A 12,201-nucleotide genomic window follows, 5' to 3' on the forward strand; every position below is an offset into this window, starting at 1 on the left:
AAGCAATATGGATGAGCTATAAGTCCGATGGGGAGAAAGTCCTTTAAATTTCAGCCATTACTATAATAGCAGTTGTAAGTTTAGTGACAGTAAACGTGCCAGTGGATTATGGCTTGTGAAACATGCCTCACTCAGGATGTGAAGAAGACATTTCCTATGCAAGAGCTCTTTGTTGTTGATGGTAAAGTGTGAGCCGAACTTTCTAGCGCAGATTTAGAACAGCAGCAGTCCATCAGCCACCCGTCTGCAGCTGCCTCTCCCTGCTCCTGTTGGCACGTTAACTTATACTAATGTTTGCAGGGATTGGTGTTTGTTTTAATTTTCTTTCTTTTGGCTAATAAACAAGTCTTGCTTTTGGCAGCCTTGCTTTTTTTTTTTTTTTTTTTTTTTAAGTCTGTCTGTTTTGTTTTTCTTTACCTTCCCAGCTTCCAGTTTCCCAGCCAGTACCAACTCTCCAAGGCGAACCTCAGATCCCAGTTGCAACACAGCCCTCAGTCGTTCCCGTCCATGCTGGTGCTCACTTCCTTCCTGTGGGACAGCCGCTCCCACCCTCTTTACTGCCCCAGTACCCCGTCTCTCAGCTGCCCCCCGTCTCTCAGCTCCCCTCTGCTCCTCCTCACGTGTCTGTGGCTCAACCAGGCTTCTCACCCCTGCCTGTCACGATGGCAGCTGGTGTTAGTCAGCCTCTGCTCACCTTGGCTTCATCTGCTGCAGTGGCAGCCGTCCAAGGGGCACCCGCTGTGGTCCCTAGTCAGCTTCCTGCCCTCCTGCAGCCTGTGGCCCAGCTGCCGAGTCAGGCTCACCCGCAGCTCCTGCAGCCAGCGGTTCAGTCCATGGGGATCCCCGCCAGCCTTGGACAGACGGCCGAGGTGCCACTTCCCCCTGGAGATATTCTCTACCAGGTATCGTGCTGGCTGGCAGAAGAAGGGCCCCGGAGGGTTTGGTCGTAATGACAACATCAGGGACTTAAAAACCAAGTAACTGAATATCATAATAACCAGCAATAACACAGGTTGCTGTTCTCAACCAGACATGCCAAAATAGTCCACATCTGAGAAAGGACCGGGTAGAGATGTCTGATGACTCATTTGCATCTTCTCTTAAGACCCCCTCCTTGAGAGAAAAATGGCTCTCTCCACATTCACTGTGAGCTCGATATGACTCACAGTAGATTGTATCAGGCTGCGTTTTTTTATGGGAGGAGTGATGGTGGGTAGCCAGCGTGGTGTCGATGGAAACCTTCAGGGTTTAGATTTAGAATACTAGCAAGTCGTTATGTGACTGGCATGACTGATAACTTCAAGAGTTTTTGCATTTTTGTGTTGGACTGACTGGAAAGTAGGTGTTTTTTTGGGAGGAATTATGTTTATTCTTCCTATTTAAAATCATCTCCATAAGGGAAAAAAAGCAGTTTAAAACTTCAGTTACATACAGTCCTGTCCTCTAAATCAAAATTGGTCAATCATTTCGATTGAAAATCTTCTTTAAATTATTAGAGATTGGGCTACTTTTCTTTGCTGTGTGCTTTCCTTTCTTTTTCTTTTTCCCTTGCATGTCTTGCTGTTTTGCTCATTTGATGACCCAACCTGCACTAATTTCCCTTCCTCGTTTCTGTCACAGGGCTTCCCACCTCGACTGCCATCACAGTACCCAGGAGACTCAAACATTGTTCCCTCCTCCAGCGCAGCTTCTGTGTGCCTGCCTTCTGCAGTCCTGTCCCCTCCCATGCCGACAGAGGCACTGGCTGCCCCAGGTTACTTTCCTGCAATGATGCAGCCCTATGTGGAATCCAGTCTCTTGGTTCCTGTGGGCAGTGTAGGAGGACAGGTCCAGGTGTCCCAGCCGGCAGTGAGCTTAGCACAAGCCCCCACCACATCCTCCCAGCAAGCAGCTCTGGAGGTAAATGGAGTTCCTGCATGTTTACGTCTGAAGCATACGCACAATGGGATAGAAATGATGAAGGAGAATCATAGGTTCCCTGGCTTAGGATTCATTTGGAAACTATTTCAAACTAACTTGTGAATGACTTTTTCTTACAGCAGAATGAAATGCCAGTGTGGGGGCCTTGTTGCCACTGGCTGTTCTGTTGGGAAGTGAGTGTGCCTTGAGAAGATTAACCTCGTTAGCACTTCACTTCTCTAGCTGGCCCTCTAGGCGTTGTTCTTAACCCTTTCTTTCACAAGTTCCTGCCATGGGCAGTCACCAGAATAGCTTCCCCCGCTATGCTCCCAGTGGTCGTTTCTGCCCCACTCTGAGAGAGCTCTGAGCCGTCTTCTGCACTTTGCTCTGCCTGCCCTGTTGCACGTTGTGGTGAGATGCTGGCTGCATGGCAGGTTGTAGTTTCTCACTACCTAGCCGCTCCTCTGGCTGATGACACACCATGCAGTCTGTACCAGAGACTAGCTTTAGAAATTTCCTTTGCAATTTTAAGACGACTGTCTGTAGATGCTGATATTGAGAGTTATTAGTAAATGTAGTGCTTCTAGGACTTGGGAGGAATAAGGAAAAAAAAGACTAGCTAGTTGGGGATGATCAGTAATAAACTGCTTTACGGCCGAGGTGTGAATTTCCCTTTCTGTTCACAGAGCACTCAGGTCGTCTCTCAGGTGGCTCCTCCAGAGCCAGCTCCCGGGGCTCAGCCACAGCCTGCCCAGCCAGCCACGGTGGTCTCTTCTATAGACAGGTGTGTGACAGGGCAGTTCTCTTTTCTTGACGGGAGGATAGAATAGAAGGAAGGTTGAAATCTCACCATAAACTGTACTTTGTTTTTGCAGTGCACATTCAGATGTGGCTTCAGGCATGAGCGATGGCAACGAGAACGTCCCCTCGTCCAGCGGGAGGCACGAGGGCAGGACCACGAAGCGGCTGCATCGAAAGTCTATAAGGAGCCGCTCTCGTCACGAGAAGCCTTCCCGCCCAAAACTGAGAATTCTCAATGTAAGTGTTGCTGACTTCTGGCTTCATGTAGTTGATTAATAACATTTAAATATTTCTAAAGCTTGGGTATACTGATGAAAGTTTAGGATCTTTTTTCTTTTTAATCACCCAGATGATATTGTTACATTCGATATTTCTATGAGAAGGCACTGTCTTATCTTTTAGGAGAAAAATAGGGTTTTATTTGTAGAACAAAGACCTTACATTTCTTCCAGACCCTTTAGTGAAAGATGTATACAAGTGCATGCTAAGTTGCTACAGTTGTAGCCGACTCTTTGCAACCCTATAGACTGTAGCCCAGTAGGCTCATCTGTCCATAGGATTCTCCAGGCAAGAATACTGGAGTGGGGTGTCATTTCCTTCTCCATAAGTATGTAAGTAGCTGAAAGGCTGATATTTTCTTCAGGTTTCCTTGCTGGTAGTATAAGAGGCAGTGCTTCAGGAAACAGTGATGGCCTGTGTTAACTGTCACATTAAGTCCCAGAGCTGAGTGTGGTGTTCTGAGCTACGAAGTACCTTTCCTTTTTTCTTTTTAGGTTTCAAATAAAGGAGATCGGGTGGTAGAATGTCAGTTAGAGACTCACAATCGGAAGATGGTTACATTCAAATTCGATTTAGATGGTGACAACCCTGAAGAGATAGCCACAATTATGGTACGTCTGTGTCTGGAGTTCCAGACTTTTCCTGTGTCCTTGATCTTCATAGCCACTGCCGTAGGCACATGTGCAGTATTCTGTGAACTATTTTGACAGTAACATATTTATCGCAGTGTGAATTTAACTAGCACACCAAACCTGTAATGTAGAGGTGTTTTTGTCTAGGGCGTGTGTAACTAGGTATTGAAGAACCGACTTACGTAGTAATCAAATCACAGTATGGGTGTTACACAGATGGGCAGAGTAGTGATGTGATGACTAAAGCTCCAGCACTGTACGAAAGGTGGACGTCGCGTTCCTCTTACAGGTGAACAATGACTTTATTCTGGCACTGGAGAGAGATGCATTTGTAGAGCAAGTGCGAGAGATCATTGAGAAAGCTGATGAGATGCTCAGTGAGGATGTCAGCGTGGAGCCAGAGGGTGACCAGAGCTTGGAGAGTCTCCATGGCAAGGATGACTATGGCTTCTCAGGCACCCAAGTAGGTTCATCATTCCCATGGTGAAGCTCTGTTTACGGTAAAAGTATGCTGTGTTTGCCTTGTGGAGTCTGAGCCGTCTACTCTGACATTTTGTGAGTGTCCGGTGATACCACATCACACCTGTAACTGAGATGATCAGCATTTATATTCTCTTTTGCATGTGGCCATTTGCTTTGCTTGATCATTAAGATTGAGTTAGAGAACATTTAATCCCTTTTGTTTGTTGTAGAAATTGGAAGGAGAGTTCAAACAACCGATTCCTGCATCTTCCATGCCACAACAGATAGGTGAATTTCTTTTCTTTTTATTGTTTGTTCTTACCTTTAACCTAAAGTTGTGTGCTAATGATGAAATTTTGAAGCTTTGTGTTGGTGATAGTGTATGTAATAATAGCACAGTTAAGTGGTTTGTTTCTTTTTAAGCAGGCGTTCCTGCCAGTTCTTTAACTCAAGTTGTTCATTCTGCTGGAAGACGGTTTATAGTAAGTCCTGTGCCAGAAAGTCGATTACGAGAATCAAAACTTTTCACTGAAATTTCAGATACGGGTAAGAAATTGTTTCTCCCACATACATGTATAAATCCCATGTCTCTCCCTCCTAGATTGGAAGCTTGGTCAAATGATGACATAGACAGTAAAGAAGAGTAGAAAATTGAGACTAACCAACAGATAAACATATGGAGAAGGGAAATAGATGATGAATAGAGTGGATTTAAGCAAAGGGACACGGAAGGGTGGCCACACTAGACACAGCCTGTGTGACTGATGCTGCATGGGTTCAGCACCATGGGTGTGTCTCCATTTAGTGCTACCGTGGACGGCTTGCGGTCCCTCCATGTCTCTTTCAGAAGTACATATTCATACAAAATAACCTACCCTGCTCAAGCTCCCCTGTCACGTACTGACACCTGTTCGGGAGAGCTCGTATACCTTGTGGGTGTGTGGCACTGTCAGGAATCCCAAGGATAGGTGAGGGCACCCTTCTGAACTGGCTTTTTACTATGGATTGAGTCTGAGTTTTCCTTTTCCTTTGCAGTTGCTGCTTCCACATCTGCTGGCCCTGGAATGAACTTGTCTCACTCTGCCTCGTCCCTTAGTTTGCAGCAGGCCTTTTCTGAACTTAGACATGCTCGGATGGCAGAAGGGCCGAGCACGGCCCCTCCCCACTTCGGTCAGACGGGCCCCGTGTTTCCAGCAGTGCCTCCTCCCCTGAGCAGCACCCCTGGAGCCCCAGCCGCAGCAGCCGCAGCCTCAGTGCCAGCCCCTGCCTCAGTGCCAGCCCCTGCCCCGAGCCACCCTCTTAATGATGTGGCCACGTCGGTCATTCAGGCTGAGGTGACAGTGGCCCCTGGAACAGGTGTCATGCCTCCCAGTGGTCTCCCTGTACCCCCTGCGTCTGAGTCCCCGGCACCTTCCAGCGTAGCCCCTAGCGTTACCATCCCTGCAGTTCTCTCAGCACTACCAGCGCCCCAGGCAGTGCAGGCTCCCACCCCCGTTGGCGGGGCCTCCAGTGCAGGCACTTTACCCTCTGCACCCACATCCCTGGCGCCAGCGTCTGCTGTGGGCAGCGCTGTTGCCTCCGCTGCTCAGCTTCCGCCTATGCCGTCTCAGCCCGCGGCAGGCAGCTCAGCAGGGGTGGCCACGCTGACAGCCGTGCCCACTGCTGCTCTGGGCCCCAGCCTCACGGCACCGCCGTCCCTTGCTCTCAGCAGCAGCACCTCTGCCCCGGCTCTGGCGGAGACAGTGCTGGTCAGTGCCCACACACTGGATAAGACGGCTCACAGCAGCACCAGTGGACTGGCTCTGTGCCTTCCTGCCACTTCGTCCTCTCCCGCCCCCGGAGCAGGAGTGTCCAGTGCTGTTGCTCAGCCTGCTGCTGTGGCTCACCCTTTGGTCCTCCCATCAGTCGTAGCCTCTACTCCTGTACTCTCCCAGGCAGGACCCATGTCAACACCTCTACTGCCCCAGGTACCCGGTATCCCACCTCTGGTACAGCCTGTTGTCAGCGTGCCTGCTGTGCAGCAGACCCTGGTTCATAGCCAGCCTCAGCCCGCTCCGCTCCCCAACCAGCCCCACACTCACTGTCCTGAGATAGACACCGACACTCAACCCAAAGCTCCCGGGATTGACGACATCAAGACTTTGGAGGAAAAGCTGCGATCTCTCTTTAGTGAGCACAGCTCATCTGGAGCCCAACATGCCCCCGTCTCGCTGGAGACCTCGCTCACTGTGGAGACCGCTGTCACAGCAGGCCTCCTGACCACTGCTGTTGCACCGAGCAAGCCTCTGACTTCCACTGCCAGTACTTGCTTGCCACCGACCAGTCTGCCCTTAGGAGCAGCTGGCTTGTCAGTTATACCAACGGTCACTCCTGGGCAAGTTTCCACCCCAGTCAGCTCTGCGCCGGGAGTGAAACTTGAAACTGCTCCAGCAAAGCCACCTTTAACTAAGCCTCCAGTAAGATTCTTATTTTGAAATAGTTTAGAAAATATTATTGCTCTTCCCCACCCCCCCACCCCAAAGTACACTTTTTCAGTTCAACCTTGCAGTATAGTTATAATGATGCTTGGGTTCCTTATAGTAGATATTTATTAAATTAATCGAAGGTGATTTTAGAATATATGTTCATTGAACTTGAGATTTTTCTCTTTTGAAATGTGGCAGGATTTGGGGTTTACTATAAGATTTTCTAACAATGTATAGTAGGTAAAATACAGGCATTGTTTCTGAATTGGTACCAACTGAGACTGAAGAAACCCATATCCCACAGGGCGTGGGATGCTCCTGCTGGCAGCTGTACCTGGTGACAGCAGTTCACAGTCTTTGCTTCCATGAGAGTGAAGCAGGTTTTCTGCTTTGCTCAGATTCCATAGACACAATTTGGAGTTTGTAGAAAGTTGTAAGTTGGTGGTAAATTTGATGGAAGGAGAAGTGAATCTAATGTGAAGGATACGATTACTAGAATGTGTTGGCTGGTTCTGCTGTGGTGCCTTCCTCTCATTCTGCCATCTTCAGTCTCTGCTCTTCTGCAGATAACAAGGCTGTGTTTCTCCTGTTGTATGCTTCCCCCTTTTTCTGCCTTGCCTTCCACGTGAGACCCCTTGTACAGTGGGGTAGTACAGTGGCTTCACTCAGACAGCATACAGATGACTTGATAGCATTAGATTTCTGATGCCTTTTGCTATCAGACCTGCCCCGTGGTTATTTCTGAACTGGGCTGTGCCCTCAGACGGCGTGATGACACTGTGCCAGACAGGCTTACGAGGGCCTGGCCTGTGCCTCATGTCCAACAGCCTTCATCTGCTCTGCTTTCCCTCGGGAACAGCCTTTTACTAAGTTCTGTTCATTGTATTGGTATATCATGGTAACCCCTCTAAGAGTGCCACGGTTATAATGTCCTTTATTTACGATAGATACCACAGTGTAACTCAGGCAACAAACTTCCCTTAACCAGATGCGTCCTGTTCCTACACTTCTGCATTTGAATTAGTTGGTTTGCTCTCTGTATGCTGTCTCTGCTCAGCATCTCATGGACTTGAATTTCCCTTCATTGTCTGTAGGTGCTGCCTGTGAGCACTGAACTTCCAGCTGGTACTCCACCCAGCGAGCAGCTGCCACCTTTTCCAGGACCTTCACTAACTCAGGTGCCCTGCAACTTGGCAGATTTCTGTTTGTGCCTCTCCTTTCTTTCTCAAAGCTTATGGCAGTTCTCCACTGCATGATCTTGCCTCTGGCTCCTGTTTGGTTTTGACTTAGCAACAACTTGCTTTTAAAACACCATAGCTGACAATATAGGCCCTACTTAAAATCAGAAGCAAATCATCTAGAAATCATTTGATGTTAATATTTTTCATATCCTATGGAAAAAAAAGAATAGCAAATGTGACATTTTGCTAGAAAAGATATAATTGCTTTGTCATTCATACTTCTGTAGAATACTGAAAGATTACACCATTGTGCAAGTGAAAAATTTTTATGTAATCAAAATTAATGGTGAAAGTTCCTAAGAAAAGGGTGCCACCCTGGTAACTGATAATGGCCTGTTTTTTCTTGAATGTTTGACATTTCTCTCAGTGACCTCCTAATGAAGTAATTGGGTGTGAGGGGGTCATGGTTACAAAAAACAGGTATTAATCTTAAAATCCAGAACCCAGCGGAGCTCAGCTAACATGAGATTGCTCAGAGACAAGTGAGACCAGTGACATAACAATGAAATCCCATCTCACACCTGTCTGCTCACTCGGGGTCAGAATCGCTTGCAGTCTGTGAATTAATATGGCCTTTCCCAGTCTACCCCCAACCCCACACATGAGTCAAATTCCTATAAGTAAAGTACTTGGCATGATCCCATTGCAATTATGTAAGAGCTTGTGACACAGAACAAGCTAGTGAACAAGTGAAACTAAATTAGGGACTGACTTTAGAATAAGATGTAAGAAAAAATATGGTAAATTGCTAACCTGAAGTCTGAATTTATCCTTAATTCTTTAATCCCAGATACACAGTAAAACATAATTTAAGCAACTTGCTAAAAAAAGTAATAACTCCGATAGAGAACCCACTCCATCAGCTGCTAAACTTTGAAAAAGAATGTGAAAGTCTTGAACCTATTTTCTCATTAAAAACATGTATTCCAATTCCTCAGAAGGCTCAAAATGTGAAATGAGAAACTGCAAATTAGACCTATGGGAGTGAGGCTAAGCGGATGAAGGCTAGAGAGGCACACGGTTGATGGAAGCCAAGGCAATGACAGTGTGCTAATGCCTGCTGTTATTCACAAGGACAGGTCCTCAGGAAGGTGTACCAAACTGAAGAAGAAAATAGGGAACAAGACGGCTAATCTGCTAGTCAGTCTTGATACATGTTTCAGAATACATTTTTACGGAGAGGATAGATATAAGAAAGAAGACCTCAAAACTGTAAAAACATAAATGTAACTGGGTTTTTGTGTGGCTTGAGAACTTGATGATACTGTTTTGTGAGCTTGGTGAATCATTCAAGCAGGAAAGCTAAGGTGAGTGTAGATTATTGGGTTTAGTACTGAGTGAGCAGACAAGGTCATGCCGTGTGGTCTGAGCAGGAAGCAGTGTGTCGTGTGTGCGTTGGCACTGGCCGTGCCTGAGGCTGTGCTCACCATGCCGTGTCCTTCAGCCCCCGCAGCCCCTGGGAGACCTGGACGCTCAGCTGAGAAGAACCCTCAGTCCCGAGACTGGTGTGCTGACGTCTGCCGTTGGTGTGAGTTCTGACGACCTTGATAAAATCCCCCCATAACCCTCATGTGTTATATTCCTAGGATGTAAGCTGTGACCTTGACCACTTTGAATACCTTTAGCACTGAAGCAGAGTCTTTGCTTTTGTTGCAATCAACAGAAATGAGATGGTTAATGAAGGAGTAACACTGACCTAGCAGCATAACCGAGCAAGACATTGGTTTTGATTTTCTTATCTTCCCTGTGGTTAGAGCTCTCACACAGACCAGCCCTGTGGATTCTGTGTTTATGCCTGGGAGGAGGCAACACTTTTAAGTTTTAAGTCTTAACATCTTCCTTTTAGGCTTGTGACAAAATAATGTTCTGATTCAAATTACCTTTCTGTGAATATCCACATTTAAGCATTCCATGAGAAAAATTAAGCGATTTGGAAAGGTTAAGACTCAAAATTTCTTTTAAAAATCTCTAAAACATCCATCTTCCTTTACATCAGACTAGTTTTTAGGTTATTAAAGAAAAGTTGCCTTAGACAAAAGTGTTTTTTCACATATCCTGTCTTTCTGCGCTTTGTAAAGACCAGCGGAAAGGCAGCAGGGAAAAGACCCTCTTACTAAGTCTCTGACGCTAAAGCCGTTGTGGTGTCTGTGTGTGTCTTGCAGCCCGTGTCCGTGGTGGCTCCAACAGCAGTTGTGGAGACAGGAGCCCAGCTTCCGAAGGATGGTGAGAGCACCCTCCTTCCTCTCTGTTCCCACGCCAGGCCTTCCTGTAGTTGATGGTGGGAGATACATGTTCTTGAGAGTTTGAGGTGTACTTGAGACTGTCAGAGGACATTCTTATGTATTTCCTAATTGACAACTGATGCTAACATCTAGAGCCGTAGGGTCATGAAGTTTTAACTTCTTTTTGAGGGTTGGCTTACCAGGGGGTAATGATAGTTTCTTAGCATAAGACTCTTTGTTTTTAGCTAGGCAGATCCTTGCTAAAACATACAAGGAAATTCAAGCATATTTATAAAAGTTAATTTATTCACAGCCTCTTGGCTTTCGAGATGTATAGAAATATAGAAGTTTGAACGGCATGGATGGTGAAAATGCACATGTAAGAGTTCAGATTCTCAGTTTTAAACATTATTTTTTATCTATTTCTGAATTGTTTAGAATTGGCATGTCCATAAAATAATCTGTTTTAAAAAGGCACATTTCCAAAAAAACTTAATTCTGTAAAAATTATCCATACCAACAGCTTAAATGTTTTATTAGAACTTTTATCATGATGTTAATTGTAAGTTCATATCAGCTATTGTTGCTGTAAAGTTTTGTCGTGAATCTCTCTCTTCACCATCAGTCCCACAGAACATGGGCTATTTAACACTTTTTGTTGTTGTTGCCTTTTCCTAAAAAACCATCCTCCTCAACACCACCTGCCATAAGTGTAATTCCCTGTATAACTATTAGTAAGATTGCCTGAATGCTCTTACTACTTCCTGTCTTCCTTAAAAATGCTAAGTTTCACTTAATACCTTTCTAAATTAAATTATTTTCGAGACAGTCACACTATGAATTGGCTCTTATTTTAAAAGAAGTGACTTGAAAATCAGTGGAATAGATTAGAAAGTCTAGAAATGGACAAACTAAAATGGAGTGTAGAATATGAAAAAGATGGCCTTTCAAATCAATGAGACGAGATGGGGTATTTCAGTAAGTGGTTTGGACAACTGGACAGCCATCTGGAAGAAAGTAAAGATGTATCACTAGCCTAGGCCAAAATAAATTCAAAGTGGAACAGAGATGGAAAGTGCTGTCATAAAACAGGACTGTAAGAAAACAAAAGGGATCTTTTTTTTTCCCCCAACTATTTAGAGCAGAGTTGACAAACTTGTTCTGTAAGAGGCCGGAGAGGAAATATTTCAGGTGTTGCTGGCCATACAGTCTCTGTCACAACTACTCAAATATCTAACCTGTTGTAGCCCCAAAGAAGTAGTAGATAATAAACGAATGAGCTACATTCCAATAAAATTTACTTATAAAAACAATCTGTGGGCTAGATTTGGTCCACAGATTGTAGTTTGTTACTCCCTGATACATAGAAAGATGTTATTATTACGTTTAATACTCAACTCAGAAGCATTAATAGATTTTCAGTTTCCGCATGGGGGGAAAAAGTACTGTTACGTCCAAAGATAAAGATAAATGAAAACCTGGGAAATGTGTGTGTTGTATATGCATGTCACAAAAAGGACTTAGTTTTGCCAGTATAATGAATTTCTGTAAATTTTGCATAGACCAAAATAAAAAAAAGATAACGGGGGGAAAAAAAAACATAGACATGAAAATATTTAACTTCCTTCATGAAACAGAACAGTAGAATAAAACTACAAGTCATCGTATTTTTCCCCTGTCCTTGGTATATTCAGAAGTTAATAGCCACTGGTGACTTGGTATATATATAGCCTTTTTGGAGATCAGTTTATATCTGTCAAAGTTTTAAATGGCAGTGACTCAGTACTCCCATTCGTATTTACTCCAAGGATTTTTAATATAAGAATATACATATTAGAGCAGTTGCTACTATAAAAGTCTGCTACAGCTAGTTCTCATTTAAAATGGGTCTTTAGTGTCCTCAGCAGAATCTCATGGTTTGCTTCATTTGTTTACATCTTTGAGTTACAGGACAGAGCTGTAGTGTCCCTGCCCGTCAGCCTTAGTATCTCTTCTCATGTGAGTTAAGCCGGGAAGCCGCGTTGCTGCTGTGTGGCTTTTATTCCTCCACATGGTGCACTGTCCTGTGTATGGTGTACAGGGGAGGCAGAGGGTTTCACAGCAATGTAATCTTTACACAAGAAGGTGTCTGGTAGGAAGGCGAGCAGTAACCGTTTCCCCTTGGTGGGCCCAGTGAGGGGGGAAGTGTTCCTCTCCTCTA

At 45.2% G+C, this 12,201-nt stretch overlaps 1 protein-coding gene across 50 annotated transcripts in view; it reads left to right on the forward strand.

Moving 5' to 3' along the window:
- WNK1 (WNK lysine deficient protein kinase 1) overlaps window positions 1-12,201 on the forward strand; it is a 126,131-nt gene that overhangs the window by 100,077 nt on the left and 13,853 nt on the right. For 21 of the 50 annotated variants that reach the window (XM_081594020.1, XM_081594021.1, XM_081594030.1 and 18 more), the window contains 12 exons: window positions 426-902; window positions 1,621-1,899; window positions 2,586-2,683; window positions 2,775-2,937; window positions 3,474-3,590; window positions 3,901-4,074; window positions 4,304-4,361; window positions 4,500-4,619; window positions 5,109-6,529; window positions 7,633-7,716; window positions 9,224-9,307; window positions 9,942-10,002. In XM_081594020.1, the coding sequence (XP_081450146.1) occupies window positions 426-902; window positions 1,621-1,899; window positions 2,586-2,683; window positions 2,775-2,937; window positions 3,474-3,590; window positions 3,901-4,074; window positions 4,304-4,361; window positions 4,500-4,619; window positions 5,109-6,529; window positions 7,633-7,716; window positions 9,224-9,307; window positions 9,942-10,002 (3,136 nt within the window). Of the gene's footprint in view, window positions 1-425; window positions 903-1,620; window positions 1,900-2,585; window positions 2,684-2,774; window positions 2,938-3,473; window positions 3,591-3,900; window positions 4,075-4,303; window positions 4,362-4,496; window positions 4,620-5,108; window positions 6,530-7,632; window positions 7,717-9,223; window positions 9,308-9,941; window positions 10,003-12,201 lie in introns of all 50 variants that reach the window. The other 29 variants (XM_081594013.1, XM_081594007.1, XM_081594014.1 and 26 more) reach the window with 7 other exon arrangements.

This window comes from Giraffa tippelskirchi, chromosome 4 (assembly GCF_054371585.1).
Source record: "Giraffa tippelskirchi isolate mGirTip1 chromosome 4, T2T-mGirTip1v1.2.pri, whole genome shotgun sequence".
Taxonomy (NCBI): domain Eukaryota; kingdom Metazoa; phylum Chordata; class Mammalia; order Artiodactyla; family Giraffidae; genus Giraffa; species Giraffa tippelskirchi.